Source organism: Medicago sativa, chromosome 1, assembly GCF_051527215.1.
Source record: "Medicago sativa cultivar Bolivia chromosome 1, Bolivia_mono, whole genome shotgun sequence".
Taxonomy (NCBI): domain Eukaryota; kingdom Viridiplantae; phylum Streptophyta; class Magnoliopsida; order Fabales; family Fabaceae; genus Medicago; species Medicago sativa.
Genome location: NC_140749.1, coordinates 7459848 through 7475112, shown reverse-complemented (window position 1 = coordinate 7475112; position 15265 = coordinate 7459848). Strand labels below are relative to the sequence as shown.

At 31.4% G+C, this 15265-nt stretch overlaps 2 protein-coding genes across 2 annotated transcripts; one reads left to right on the top strand and one right to left on the bottom strand.

Annotated features, from left to right (window-relative positions):
* The first annotated feature begins 6792 nt into the window (after nucleotides 1-6792).
* LOC146952209 (Protein phosphatase 2C family protein) lies at nucleotides 6793-9475 on the top strand. Its single transcript, XM_085758860.1, has 5 exons — nucleotides 6793-7005; nucleotides 7601-7906; nucleotides 7991-8105; nucleotides 8725-8948; nucleotides 9032-9475. Exons 1-5 carry the CDS (start codon nucleotides 6829-6831, stop codon nucleotides 9242-9244), a joined length of 1035 nt encoding a protein of 344 aa, XP_085614986.1. The 5' UTR covers nucleotides 6793-6828; the 3' UTR covers nucleotides 9245-9475.
* A 165-nt stretch (nucleotides 9476-9640) lies between these two features.
* On the bottom strand, nucleotides 9641-14644 carry LOC146952208 (uncharacterized). Its single transcript, XM_085758868.1, has 4 exons — nucleotides 14352-14644; nucleotides 13970-14075; nucleotides 10897-11040; nucleotides 9641-10157 (listed from the first exon to the last, which is right to left on the bottom strand). The coding sequence occupies exons 1-4, from the start codon at nucleotides 14627-14629 to the stop codon at nucleotides 9894-9896; spliced, it is 792 nt and encodes a 263-aa protein (XP_085614994.1). The 5' UTR covers nucleotides 14630-14644; the 3' UTR covers nucleotides 9641-9893.
* Between the last annotated feature and the right edge of the window lie 621 nt (nucleotides 14645-15265).

Sequence of the window (15265 nt, the reverse complement as noted above, 5' to 3'; positions counted from 1 at the left end):
TCCTCCCTTTCATTTCGAATAAAAGTTTTTTGAAAAAAATTGTGAGCTGTAGATAAAAGTAAGTAAGATTGTTATTTTTCAAAACACTAGTATTTTTCTGAGGGGAAGTCACGATTATTGTAAAACTCATCTTTCAAATTCATAATTTTCATCATTACACGTCGTTCTATAAATTCAACTTCATATCATTGATTTTTTAAAAATTTACACAATATCCGTAGGGTTCATATTTTTACAGCTTATGTTTTTCTTTACTAGCGTAAAAGTCATCTTTACGATATTGATATTTTTTTTTTTAAATTGTATACCGTAAAAGCAATTTTGGTACTAAGTGCGAAAATCTTGAAAAGAAAAACAAAGATAAAATTTGCGAGGCTTTTTTTGGAAGAAATAGAAATTAAAGTGATAATTCTTTTCTTTTGGCAATTTTAAGAGACAAAGTCTACATTTGTCCTGGGCAATAAATAATAATAATTTTTGAAAATAATGGATAATTTATTCAGGATATTACTCTATGACCCTAAGTATTGCTCAAAAACTCATATATTTATCAGAATGTAATTTTGTCAAAAAAATATTCTTCAAGCTTTTTTCTTTACTCAAAATCCATCGAAAATTATCTTTCCATCAATTTTTTCAAGGTTAAGAAACCTGGAGGGAGGGTACATGGAGCAATTGCCATTTATTCATGGGTAAAACACCCAAACTGTTGAGGCCCAAACCAAAATAAGGTGTTTTTAGTAATTTGCCAACACAACAATATTAGGGTTTCCGCCTAAGTATATATATACACCACATCTTTTGGCGATGGCCACTCACTTCAACACAGATGCATAAAGCTTTACTCTTACAGTTTCCTAACATAGCATCCTAAATCATTAGATTTCAATGGTTTATTGTCAGATTTGTTGTTTTTTTTTTTCTTCTTCTTTGTCTTTCTCTTCCTCCATCTCAAATCTAATTTTGGTTTAGGTGTGTAATATTATGAATCAATTAATTATTAAAATGATGATAATATGAAAAATGAAAGGCTCTATTTTTTCGAGTCAACAGCAGGGGCTTATATTTAATAGTCACCTGACTGCCGCTTAGAGCCAAAATTAAATTACCAGATGAAGATCCTTGAAACAAATTTCAATTATTTCAAGACACAATTTCTGGTTAAATTCATTTTATTCTTCATTTTTTTTTTAAATTATTTTTGTTATTTTTATTGGCATTTAAGTCAGACACGGGTGCTTGTTGATTAATTTCAAAATAAGCTACCTTTTGCAGTGTGCCTATATACAAATTCGCTATTGATTCACGATTGGAGGAACCTTATCTTTTGTGGTTCCCTTCAAATTTCAATCAGCTATATTTGTTTTTTCTTCGTTAAGAGGTAGATTTGTCTTTTTTGATTTTTGTTTAGTCTTTTGTTTGATAACACATAGATCTGTTTGTTTTATTCGAAACGCCTTTCATCTTATAGTTTATTTTGAGAAGTCCAAAAATAAAGTTGAGAGATATGGATTAGAGTCAGAAGACACAATATTTTTTCCTAAACGTATCAAAGCTTCAAATGAGTTTTACGGTCCTTAGAAAGAAGATTGTCATCAAAGAACAATGCATCATCATCTAATATTCATTCTTATCTTCAAGAAAAGAATATGTTGCAAAAGTGACTTTGGCCCTCCTTGGTTAAACAACTTATAACATAAATACTTATGTTTTGTTAAAACAAAATAAAATACACCACCAAAAAAAAATAAATAAAATAAGCTTGGATTTTTGTATAAGCTTTTCTATATTAAAAGATTTTTTTTTCAAGCAAAATAGAAATTAAAATAAAATGAAAAGGAAGTATAAGACGGGGCAAAATTGGATCTTTTTTATTTTAATAGATAAAATAAAGCTAAGTTGTTTTCGTAGGATATTTTTATTGTTAAAGATAAAATAAATTTAAGTTGTTTTCATAAACCATATGTAAAGATCCGATCAAGCTAAAAACAATATCATAAGCTCTTCTAACTGTCCATACAAAACTTATGGCTCTAAATAAACCGATTCAAATTAGCACTTAATTGTTCTTTCAAATTTAGTTGTTAGCTTGAATGATGTTATATTAGGAAAAACATTCGGCAGTTGGGAGGTGTAGAATCATTTGTTCTTAAATTAGCACTTAATTGTTCTTTCAAATTGTGACATGTTATAGCCATGTGTTCGGTGAAATGACACTTTTACACGATGAAATATTCTATTAATTCATCCTAAATGCCACATGAAATATGATGAGTAACGTGGGTGATAGCATTTTTCATCTCATCACAAATCACAATCATTTTTACTCACCACTACATTTCTTTCCTATTATCTTCTACATATGTCTTCTTCTTCTCCTTTGCTAACATCCATGGTTCAATTCCATATTCCTGTTTGAAATATTACTAAGTCCACAAATGACATTAGGGTCAGTGACGGATCAAGAAATGTTGACTTGCGTGGATAAGATTTTATATGATAGATATTTATAAAAAAAATTTAGTAAGGTGAAAGTGATATAATAATAACATCATAATTATTTCTTTCAAAAAAAAAAAATAACATCATTATTATTGAGAAAAATACTTGAGATTATAAACACTATCCTATTATATAATAGAAAAATTAAAGACTCATCAACATCTACAATTTAAAATTGTTCTTTACGAGTCTTTATATTCAATAAATATGGTAGAAATTATTCAAATTTCATCTCAAATGCATTTACACATTTGATTTTATAAAATTAATGAGCGAAACTCTTTTTTATGGTATAAATTTTCATTTAACGGGGACAATCATTAAAATATAAAAAATTTAACAAATATAATCGAAAGAGTAGTAGGGGCAGTTGCCCCCAATTTACTTTACCTAATCCGTGCCTGATTAGGGTTGAAAAATGATCTCAATCATATTTTTCGTTTATTAAACGAACCTACTCGAAACGTAACTCAAATTTATTACGGGGATCTTTTATCTCTAGGGTATCTGATAAAGATTTTGACTACTATCATAAATATAAATTACTCGAGATTGACATGGATGTGCAAGAAATGTTGCGGACAAGAGTTTGAATTAGAACCACTTTATTTGTATGTTATGTCTGACTATATTATGACAAGTCTCATATTTATTTGTATGATTTATAAATTTCTTGAGTTAAGTAAGATCATTCCTACCCTGTCTCGTGTTGTTCCCAAAAGGGCTATGCATGTGTATTTTGTGAAAGAATAGTCTTATCTCTTGTGTTCAGTTTGGTTTTCTCTTGTATCCCTTTTATCCCTGCTAACCGTCCTAGCCTCAACTTCTGTCATGGGGGCGTAACTTCCCCCACTCTCTATTTGTATTTTTGGCGGTATTCCAAACTCACTCATGTGCCGAGTGCGTGACCTATCATGTCACCTCGCCTACATGCCAACATATGACATGTATCATGTTGCCCTTATCCTATGCTTTTAGGATGGGGGGTATGATACTGTCCTTTCTTTGATGGTCCAAAGCCCCCCAAGCACTAGGCTAAGACATTAGATGAAATGATTAATGCGAGTTATCCCTTTTCCTTGAAGCCAATCCTTCCTTTTATACTAACAGGAACAACCCCTTCCTTAAACCGCTCAGAGGTATTTAGTATTCTCACCTCTGGCTTTTATTCTTGCCTACTTACGAGGCACATAGATTCTCCAACCCATCTAAGTCCCTCTCTTATTTAGGATAGGGGGTATGGAACTAAATATCGTATGATGGTCCAATACAGAATAGGAAGATATCATAATTCAAACACTAATAAGTTTAGAAATGCAATTCAAAGAGTGCCGGGTAATGGAGAGAGCATGAAAGCAGCTCACATTTTTAAGGTGGTGAAAAGCTGCTATTCGGTCTTGTGACGACTGTTGAAGATTTTGAGTGAGGTTTATAAGTTGTTAATCGCTTATGGCAAACCGTCGTTCTATAAAAAAGTTTAAGGTTTTGTTTGGTTAGAGATTATTACAGGATAAAGATTACCAACAAGAGTGAAGTTGTAGTGTAGAGGGATGATTCACAATGTTCATCAACAAAGTTGTGTTTAGTGCTTCAATGACATTAAGTTGTTAAGCGCATATGCTTAATGTTCATCTCTTCGTTCTAAGGGTGTGTTTGACCCAACTTTTTGAAGGTCTAGAAGCTACTTCAAAACTAAAGTTGCTAAAAAGAACTTTATAAATTAAGTTAAAGTTGTTTGGTAATATGTCCCTATCAACTGAGCTAAGCTCACGAGGACTTGATAGTCATTTAACTTAATTTCATGTAATATTTTTGTCAATTTTTTTTCTTTTCGATTTAATCATTTATGTTATAAAATATCAACATCGTAATCCTTCCTTTATTAAAAAGATTAAAACTAAAAAAAAAAATCATAAGCAAACTCATATCTCCATCATACAAACCTATAAATCCAGATTTTATTGAAAAAACCTCATAAACCCAAAAATACATAAATCCATTTTTCTGCATAGCCTTAATTATCTTTTTTCCACTCATGAAAAAAAAATGAAAAAAAAATCAATTATAACCAAAATCAAAAAATAATCACAACCAAATTTCAACTCGGCACCAAAACAAAAGAAACAGAAGAAAAATCAAAGAAGAAAGACCGAAAAAAAATGAAGATATATTTATGTTGTTTGAGTGCTGACTTGATTAATGAGAGAATTTTTTTAAAGAATTTTAGGTTTTTTTAGTAAAATAGGTATAAAAAACAAAAGTATTAACGGAAATTAAATTAAGAAATAAATCGTATAACTTCCCTTATCAATTTTTTCTTAACATAAAACAAAAGCTTGAGGTCAGCGCTTGAGGGTCCAAAAAAATTGCATGAAATGAATATGGTGTTGGATACATTTTAGAGAAATAAAGGAACTGATATATAAAATAAGGCCTGAATGTAGATAATTTGAAGTAAACTATCACGCAAAAAAATTGAATAAACTGGACGATATGTGAGTAATATATATATTGCAGAGAATTATTAGTAAAATAATAATAAAAAATTGTTTTCAGCAGAGTTCGAAGATGGAAGCACTTGTAAATGAAGCGCATAAGTTGAAACAAAGTTCCTTTCAACTCCTTTAATTGAAACTCCTTTAACTACATTTTTCTTCTTTAAAAATAAGTGACTTGTTTTAGGAAGAGCTTCTCCCAAATGTTGTTTGGCCCTACTTCTTCTTTAAAGTAGAAGATAAATCAAGAAAAAGACAGGCCAAACAGGCTCTAAATATTGGAAATTTGGAAATTGGCGTTTAAATGGTTGGACTGGTAAGTGCCAGGTTGGGGCATCGAAGGGGTGTCCGATTTTTTGCTCTTTAATTTAGTTTGTAAATGTAGGAAAGGAAGAAATGTGTCCTACCTTATTTGGTTAATAATTGTTTCGACTATTTGGTTGGAGTGGAATGACATACTTTTTAATAGGAGAAAGCATAATTCTTTTGAGATGCTTGATCGTATTAAACGATTGTCATAAATGTCCATGGATCATTAACAAAGAACGAAGAAACACAAATTTATTTTTTCTCATATCGGTGATCAAACTAGTTTATTTTAATGTGTTTAAAGATCGTACTTTGTAAAGGAGTTTCAAGGACCCTTTGACTTAATATATTTGCTTATTTTCGCTATGTAAATCAAATAATTTGCTAACAAGATAAAAATATGGTGAAAAAAAAAATTATTTTTGTTTTCTAATGACAAAGGTAATTGTTATTTATTATGTTTTTTTTTTTTGAAGGATTGTTATTTATTATGTTAGTGAGAGAGTTAAACCTATGATCTCTTTATCATTCCAATCTTCATGTCTCTTAGTCCGAGCCACCTCTCTCATGCCTACCGGTCTATCCACTCGCCATATCAACTGACAAATCATCAATCAACGTCTCAATTTAACATTGGAGACTACTATGACTAACGAAATACAAAATGAGAGATTAATATATTTTAGACTCAATTATGGACTACTATAATAGCTACACATTTAAAATCAAAACGACTATTTGCCTATTTCACAACATTAGTATAAGACGTCTTTCAATAAAAAAACATTAGCACAAGACATTTTATTACATTTTATATTATTGTTCTCTTTGAATGTTAACATAACAAATAAAAGAACACAAAATTATGTTGTGTTAAATCATTAAACAATATACAAAATACTGCAAACACGTTATATTGTGACTCAGATCCATGTTATGCACTTGGATCCTTATTGAATACAGATAAGTATTCATATAGTCACGCAAATTGTGGCTATTTGATCAAGATCAAACGGCTGAAGTTTTAAGTTTGAATCAATTTAATAGACAAATAAAATTTGCTTTTCGTAAGCCTTTCAATGTTAATCACACTGTCTGAATTGTTCGACTTTGGATTTTTCTGCTTAATGGAATCTGAATCCCTTATAATATGTGTGTGGTGTCCTTTAAAAGATAAGTACATGATGTTGAAATTAATATTTTGATAATGTGTCAATGCTTCATCATCAAATAAGGACTAGTTATTAATATAATAATTCTGAACTATAGTTTTAAAATATGAAAGTCATACACCTTTGGTGATTGCTATGGAAGAATACATCTCAAATGTCCCTTAAAGCCATTATTGGGACAACCCAATTGAACAACCAACCATTAAAAAAGTCAATTATTTGATATAAGTAAAGCTTAAGCTATCATATAAGGACATTTATTTATAACAATTATTTGCTATATATTAGGGTCCTCAAAGGCCTAATAAGGACTTAAAATTATTAAAAATAATAATTGCATAACAAGTAGAATGGGTATCTGCATATCCGTTGCATCTTCAGAGATTCATGGAATCCCTCAAGTTCATGATGAGAATGTCATGATATTTGAAGCAAGCAAGGTCCAAAATGAGACTAAGAGACTTTGCTCCGTTTACTCTAAACAAGGTACTAAGGGTCTCAACCAAGATGCTGCTTCTCTTCACCAGGTTTGTCTCTCAATCATGAATAACCTTTAAATAATTTGCATGGCCACAAGGTTTTAATTCTCTCATGGTCGTAGTCGTGTTGTGATCTTTGATATTAAGAAAAATTACCATCAAATGCGACTAATGTTGCGAGCATTTTTTTACAACCAAGTTGTGTAGAATTTGAAGATAATTTTGCATGGCTACACTACAAGGTTTTAAATTGCAATCACAGTCGTGTTGTGATCTTTAATATTAAGGAAAATCGTGATCAAATATATTTGATGTTGTGTTGTGTCAATAAGAAAAATCGCGATCTTTTATATATCACAACACAAAAAAAAAAAAAAAAACTTTGATGGCGCAACTCATATTGAAGTTGTGAGCCTTTTTTTAGTAATTTAAGATATCATGATTATGGTAATCACGAACAAATGTGGTCGATTTCTTGCTTGAATCGCGTTGGACTAAAGAGACATCAAAAACCTTAATATCTTGACTCAGATTGCAATTGTGAGCCTTTTTATAAGGTCATGTACTTTTGTAACTATGATCTATCTAGCATATAAAATTACTAAAACCATATATCTCCCTTTTGTTTCTTTTTCCTTAAAAGGATTATGGGATGAAAGATGGAGCATTTTGTGGTGTTTATGATGGACATGGAAAAAATGGACATATAGTGAGCAAAATAGTAAACAATACTTTACCATCTCTCATTTTGAGCCAAAAGAATGCTCTTGAGGAGATTAATACAACAAAAAATGGTGTTGACAACAAACAAAACAAATTTTCAAACAACTATCTAAGATGGAAAGAAGCTATTCTTGGAACTTTCAATGTAATGGATGAAGAGGTGAAGCAACAAGAGAATCTAGATTGTTCTTGTAGTGGAACTACTGCTGTAGTTGTCATAAGACAGGTAAATAAACTTTGATATATAGATTTAGCAATTCAATTTTTATCTTTGTTAAGAAAAATATGATAACAAGAACAATATAAACAGGGTGAAGGTCTTATCATAGTTAACCTTGGTGACTCAAGAGCAATATTAGGAACAATCCAAGATGAAAAACTAAAAGCCATTCAATTGACCACTGATTTGAAGCCTGGATTGCCTTGTAAGATTCTTCTCATAAACTACCATGCAGCTTCTTTTCAATTATTGGTTTGACGGAATATTTTATATTTTTATTTATTATTTTCATGTTTGATTACAAAATTATCATTTTATTTGACTATGTTTTGTGTTTTCAAAGATTACTATAATAAAGAAGTAAAATGCTGTCTTTCTTTTTTTTTAAGCTGCTGATGTCTTCAAGGTCTATTTTTTTGTTCCATACACCTTAGTTTAACAGTTATATGAAAAACAAGTGTTTAAAATATGAGATTATTTCAAATAAGAGACTTCTAGATAGGTGGATCATTTTCTAAAAAAAAAAAGGTGGATCATGAATTTCAATTGATTTTCACCGACGTATTTTAATCCAAATATAATAATATTTTAATATCAATTAAATATTTTGAATCTATGTATATTAACCTTAAACGTCAATAATGACACAGGGAGTACCGTGAATGTTTAAAATTTAATTATGAGAAATGCTACTTCTCGCGAGAAAGTTTTCACCAAAGCATCACGATAGACTAGTGAAACTGCAGCGGATCTTTTCTACTTTATTTCCGTTAGAAATAGCATCGCTCTTCAATTATTTGTATCTAAACTAAATTGGAATGCAGGCGAAGCAAAGAGAATAAGGAGTTGCAACGGTTGTGTTTATGCGTTAAAGGAAGAACCACATGTCCAACGAGTATGGTTGCCCAATGAGAACTACCCTGGCCTAGCCATGTCTCGAGCTTTCGGAGATTTCATACTTAAAGACCATGGTGTTATTGCTACACCAGATATTTGGTATCACCGTTTAACATCAAGTGACCAATTTATTGTTCTTGCAAGTGATGGGGTACGTGTTATGATTATTATTACTACTTGCATACAACAATTTCAATGGCTTTATCATTATTTATGGATATTTTTTGCTTATAGGTGTGGGATGTACTAAGTAATGAAGAGGTTGCATCAATTGTGTGGATGGTAGAGAGTGAAGAGGAAGCTGCAAGGGCAGTGGTGGAAGCAGCCACAGCTGCATGGGCAAAGAAGTTTCCTTCCTCTAGGGTAGATGATTGCACCGTGGTTTGCCATTTCCTGCAGAAGAAACCACAAAACTTGGAGTATATGGATAGTGGAAAATTAGGTTAAATTGCCCTTCAACTAATTATCTTCTAAACATAAAGGGCTAGCTACAAGGTATTGTAAAAACATGGTACACAGAAAGCATGTACGCCAACTGTAGGGACACAATTGCAATATCGAGTAAACCTTTGTTTTGGTGCATAAACAAAGGTCATATTAGTTTCAAAAGATACAAATAATTCCACACCTTTAATGTAAAATATACACTTCATGAAGGCTGTAATTGTCATTTTCATAGATTTTGTGCATGTTTGGTTATGAGATGTGGAAATTATTTGCATCTATTGTGATTGATCAAGCAACTCCCACAACGTCTGTTTAACTCATAATATTGTTAAACTATGATTCTCGATGCATAATTCATATGAAACTTTTGCTAACCAACCACACTTTTCAACAACGTTCTACCAACAGTATATATTTTATTAAAAGATTTTGTATCAAAATTTGAAATGCCAGTTAACTATGACAAGTAATTGTCCTATCTTTTGAACACTGCAAATCTTTCATGCAAAATCCAAATGGAACCATACTGCTCCATCCGTGAACTTGTTGTCACAAGCAAAAATATGGCTGAAAAAGAAGTGTATGGAAAGAAGAAAGAAGGTTGTAGAAATGAATAAAAAAACGTTCCAGGATGAAGGCCTTTTTCCATTCAAGGCAAGGTTACATCATTATCAACGCTTGCTCCAAGCAGATCATCATCATAGGAAACAGGTATTCTTAATCTGTCATGAACAGGAACACGTTTCTTTTCAGGACCTGGCGGTTTATCTTGATCTTGCATTTGCGATGCGCAAGTAGGATTGTCAGAAACATGGCCCTGATGCGCACTAGAAAATGTACAAGGCACCTCTTGAGAAGAATCCTCCTCTTTTTGCATGGATGCCTGCTTAAAACTTGGCTGCCTGAATTGCTTCTGTATTATTATAAAGACGACAAAATGAGCAATCACAAGATAAACTAATGATTACGATGCAAATAATATTTGAATGACCTTGGTTGATTATTAATCAATGATTATATTTAAGAGCAACTGGGAAGAACTAACAAGTCAAAAGCTGCAGCTACTATCTTTTACGAAAAAGGCAGCCCGGAACCATCTAAACAGCAGTCTTGGTTAAAAAAACGTTAATATCAAACAAAAAATCTTCCCGGAACTTTTTGCCTGCTAATTCAAAAGTCATGAACAATTTCCATTTTTCTGGTATTAATTTTATGTTCACCTGCCTCGGTCTAATATATGGAATTGCTGCCAAAAGACTGTTGTATGCTTAAACTCACAGTTGTAGAAAACATAGGTTAGAAATCACCAGCTATATTTTGTCCAGTTTTTTTTATGTTAGGGTGTTGCCAAGTAAAGTTGCTTTTAGTCCTTAAAATCCATCAGAGTAAAGTGAAAAAAAAAGGACTTTTGCATTGAGTTGGATTGATAATTTTTACTAGGCTTTACTTCAAACTTGCTTTTAAGATAAAAGTTACCAAACAGAAATCACTTCACTTCACACTCACTTATTAACAATCAATTTTGAAAAATTCAAGTTTGTAAACATTCACCCAAACACACACTTAGTTTACTGTGCCGTCGATGCACTTAATGGAACATAAATGTAAAAAGAAAGTGTTTAAGCAGTAAAAAGTAAGGATCAATCACACACCTCGAACTCTCTTGCTTTTTTCATTATCTCTTTGTAAGCATTTGGTTCTCGAACTTTGATGATGTTCCACAATACACCACCCCCTGTCCGAAATCGCTTACCATCAGCAGTCTGCTGGCCTCCACAGGACTGTATTGCGTCTACCTGTGAGTTTAACACTTAATTATACAAATTTGTGACGTGCCAAATCGGACAGCTTTAAAAAGAACACCAAACATAATTAAACCCAAAGACAAGTTCAGTTGTTTTGAGAATCAAGACAATAATAGTAGTATAATCTAGAAACAATGAACATTATCCACCATGATTTATGAAGAGTATAATGTGGCATAGAAGAAAAATAATCCAAAATTCATAACAAAAAATGGAATTAAGTAGAAATAGAGAACTAATACCTAATACGTTCATTGGACAAATGTTTTAGATTTTCAACCAACAAAGTCCTTACTGCTTGATCAGCAAGTACAAAATTCCTAAAGGGTGGCTTACAATATTAGGTTATCCCTCGTCCAACAATATTTTAGATTTCAACCAAAAACCTTCAGTTTGATTCTCCTACATATATTAGGGCTGTCTCCTACCATGTTTACACTAAAATCTTAACCTAGCGCCATCAATTGTTCCTTTACTATTACCTACTCAACAATATACTTTCATTAGAAACCAGAAAAAATTAAAATGTTAAATTCTTATAAAACAAAGGACCTTCTATAACTGTAATGAAATTCAGATGGTAATCAAAATAAAAATATGATATATTTAGGAAAATTCAATTTTGGCTTACTTTGTTGGCGCTCTGTTTATATGAGAGAAAAATAAAGTGGATAAACATGTGTATAAAATTAAATATTGGTGTTTATCAGCCAGGAACATCAAAGTTTAAACAGAGAATTGGAAGGAGCAAACTAGTTTCTGGTTAAAATCTGCAAGGTTGGGTACAAAATTCAACACATCAGAAACTGTAAATGGTTGTATTGTATGGTCTTCTAGGGAGTAATAGATAAGCATAATCAGGTCAAGGCTGAACCAAATCAGGTAGAATCTGAACTCTAACCTTTTCTAAGAAGAGGTGAGTAAATTATGTCTTCCTCAAACAATGCCACATTCCCATCAATAAAGGGAAATTATTAAAAGGAAAATCACAAAAAAAACAATGCAACACACATTTTACTGGGAGATGAAGAGAGAGGTTAGAGAGCCAGTGACAAGCCAAGATTAGAAAATCCGCAAAGTATCTGTTGAAATGATAAGGTTTTAGGCGCAGAAGGAAAGGATTAAACAAACTGAGTAATTATATTGATGTGAAGCATCTGTTATAATGAAATGTATATGATGTATCATAGAAGACAAAATCACTAACTTTTATTTATACTAGTACTGAACTCATAATCCAAATTCGCAAGGAAACATTTCATATCATAAGAAATAATTTGATATTTTAAATTACTCAAAAGATATAATCAATATATTTTTCATAATTCTAACAATTCTCGTCAAGCTGTAAAGCTTTCTGAACTTTAAGTACACTGTAAAAAAATCTAAGGAAAAAAACAATATGGGCTCCACAAAACGTGAGTGCAAAGACAGATGAGGCATACTAAAGAAGCATTGCTGGAAATCCATTATACAGCACTCACTTCACTTCAATGGTTAAGAATGTGAGACCAATTATGGGACAACGATGAAATATTCCAAACAAAAAAGTTCAAAACAAAATCATCCCAAATTTTAGAGTAATTGGTCTCTGAATAGTAGCAGGACAAGTCACAAAGGAAGGTAACATTGATATCTTATTGAAATAATAAGGACTTGGGAAAAGGAGGAAAGGACAGAACCAAACTCCGAATAATTATATTGATAATACTGTGAAACATACTACAATATGATGTGATATGATGTGTCACAAAAGAGCAGACACCATCCCTTATTTATACTCCTACTAGATTAGACTCACATTCCTATTAAATAAATCATGAAATATAAGGAAATATGGAAACCAAACCCAAAATATAATTCAAATACTCTATGATATAGTTAAGATAATGTCAAATATTTTTCATATATTTTAACAGTATTCACAGAACCATCTATGAAAAAACCCAACAACATTTGTAAGGTTGGAACCAAGGTTGAGGAAACCACCCCAAGAGAGGTTGAAGTGGCTACTAAAAATCACATTAGAAAATAAAGATATAATTCTAGCTACTGTGCATGATGCAGAGAACCACCATACACAAGGCAAACACCACAAACTTGCACCACAAAATATCGATCATTCTTAGCAATAAAAACCTCCATACAAGTAAAAGAACACAAAGGACTCATGATTATGAAATCAGTTAAGAAGGAGCACATGCAAGTATTCGGAAGTAAGACAGGAATTATGAAATCAGCTGCGTATACTTCAAACTTACACCACCAAATACGTATCATTCTTATCGATAGAAGCCTCGATAGAAATAAGAAGAATTCAGAATTACAAAATCAGTATTAGGAGAATAGACATGTATTGGAAATATGACAAGAATTATGAAATCAGCTGTGCATACCTCAAACTCACCCCCAAATATCAATAGTTCTTAGCAATACACAATCAAAAGAACACCGAGGATTCAGAATTATCAAACCAGTGTAAAAAGGAGAACCTACAAGTAAAACAGGATGCATACGTAATGGAAACTCGCACATTTGAATGTCAGAGCATTACTTGGGCAATTTTTGACGAAGCAAAATCAAGAGGACTGGGATGTAGACAATTAGAGTAGATAACTTCTTCAATTATTAAGATATCTGGCTATACATCGTCAGTATTATCCAATTAATAATATAATGCACTAATAATTAGGTGGTTCCTTTTCATTTGATAAAACAGTTTAGGTTGTTTATAAATTGTTTTCAGACATTCTAAATGGCTATGTATTTCATACAAAGTTGCTTCAAATTGTGGTCGACAACTGCAATTGCAATTGCAGCCGCAGTTTGGACAATCGTAAAGCAACCCTATCCTACACGAATTTAGACCATGCATTCAAGATGAAAATCAACATTGCAAGGAAGTACAAGGTTCCAATACCTCTTTGACGATATCGCTCAACGCAGAAATCCCAAGGCAACCTACAGCTGTATATACCATGTATGATTTTTTCTCTTTCAGACGCCGACATGTCTCTATCACAAACCTGAAAAAAGCACATAATTCATTAGAATTTCATGTATTTACTTATGTCAAAACGGAAAAATCAGAGAGTAATGATTAAATGTAATGGAACAAGGAAATTCAAAGCCCTGAAAATAAGCTGAAAACAGCTTATGAACATGTAATAAGTTGTTTTCATAAGTTCTCTCAAACAGTTTAAGCTCAAATAAGTCAATTCAAACGCTTAAAGCAGTAAAAACACAATCAGCATAACACATTCAGCATTATTAGGGTTTGAAATTGGGAAGAGTGAAGAAACCTGTCAATGTTGATGGGTGCATCCGATCCTCCTAAAGCCTTTCTCTTTCTCTTGTTTTTACGCTTCCGATTTTTACTGAGAGGTTTTGGTTTTTGATTAATATTCTTACTATCTGATTCATGAATGAGATTATGATCCTGTGTGGCGGCGACACCGTTTCGATTATGGTCTTGTTCTTCTTCTTCTTCAACCAATTCACCCTCTTCAACATCAACCATCTCAACATCGTCTTCTTCTTCGTAGTTAATAGCATCTAGAATGTTCTCACCACCCTCCATGCCCAAATTCCAAACGGTTAGTAACTCTCGAGTGTTGATTATATATGTGCCACTGTATTGGATGAAGTTTTTTTTTTTTTTTTTTTGAGGGACTGTATTGGATGAAGTTGAACTTCTTTTTTATAATAATAAATACAACAAATTTAAATTATAAAAATATTTTAATAGAATTTTATTTATATTTTAAAGTAGTATTTTAATTAATTTATATACAATATAAAATATTTAAATAATTAAATTTAGGATAATATATTAAAATTATTATGTTTCAAGGATAAATGTTTCAAGGAAAAATAACATATTGATAAAAGTAGACTTCAACTAGAAAGAAAATGAAAAGTATAGATTTTGAGTGCTCAAACTCCATACATTTAGTTAAGTAAAATTATCGGTATAAGAATTGTATTATAAGATTTTTATATATACAAACAAAAATTATTATTTAAACAACAACAACAAAACAAAAAACAATAAACAAGGGTACAATTTAAATTTATTACTTTAAAATATAAATAAATGTACTTATAATTTTTTTTAATCTCCTCTCAAAAATTTATTTATTTTTAATCAAGATGCTTATAACAATTAATTAAGCTACAATACACTGTGCCCATTTTGTATTAATCAATAATCGTT

Excerpts from the sequence above, each read along its gene's own strand:
- LOC146952209 (XM_085758860.1), top strand. The coding sequence starts at position 6,829 with ATGGGTATCTGCATATCCGTTGCATCTTCAGAGATTCATGGAATCCCT. Across the intron at positions 8,106-8,724 it reads TTTGAAGCCTGGATTGCCTT|GCGAAGCAAAGAGAATAAGG; the intron begins GTAAGATTCTTC and ends ATTGGAATGCAG. Across the intron at positions 8,949-9,031 it reads TTGTTCTTGCAAGTGATGGG|GTGTGGGATGTACTAAGTAA; the intron begins GTACGTGTTATG and ends TTTTGCTTATAG.
- LOC146952208 (XM_085758868.1), bottom strand. The coding sequence starts at position 14,629 with ATGGAGGGTGGTGAGAACATTCTAGATGCTATTAACTACGAAGAAGAA. Across the intron at positions 14,076-14,351 it reads GCACCCATCAACATTGACAG|GTTTGTGATAGAGACATGTC; the intron begins GTTTCTTCACTC and ends TGCTTTTTTCAG. Across the intron at positions 11,041-13,969 it reads TGAGCGATATCGTCAAAGAG|GTAGACGCAATACAGTCCTG; the intron begins GTATTGGAACCT and ends TTAAACTCACAG.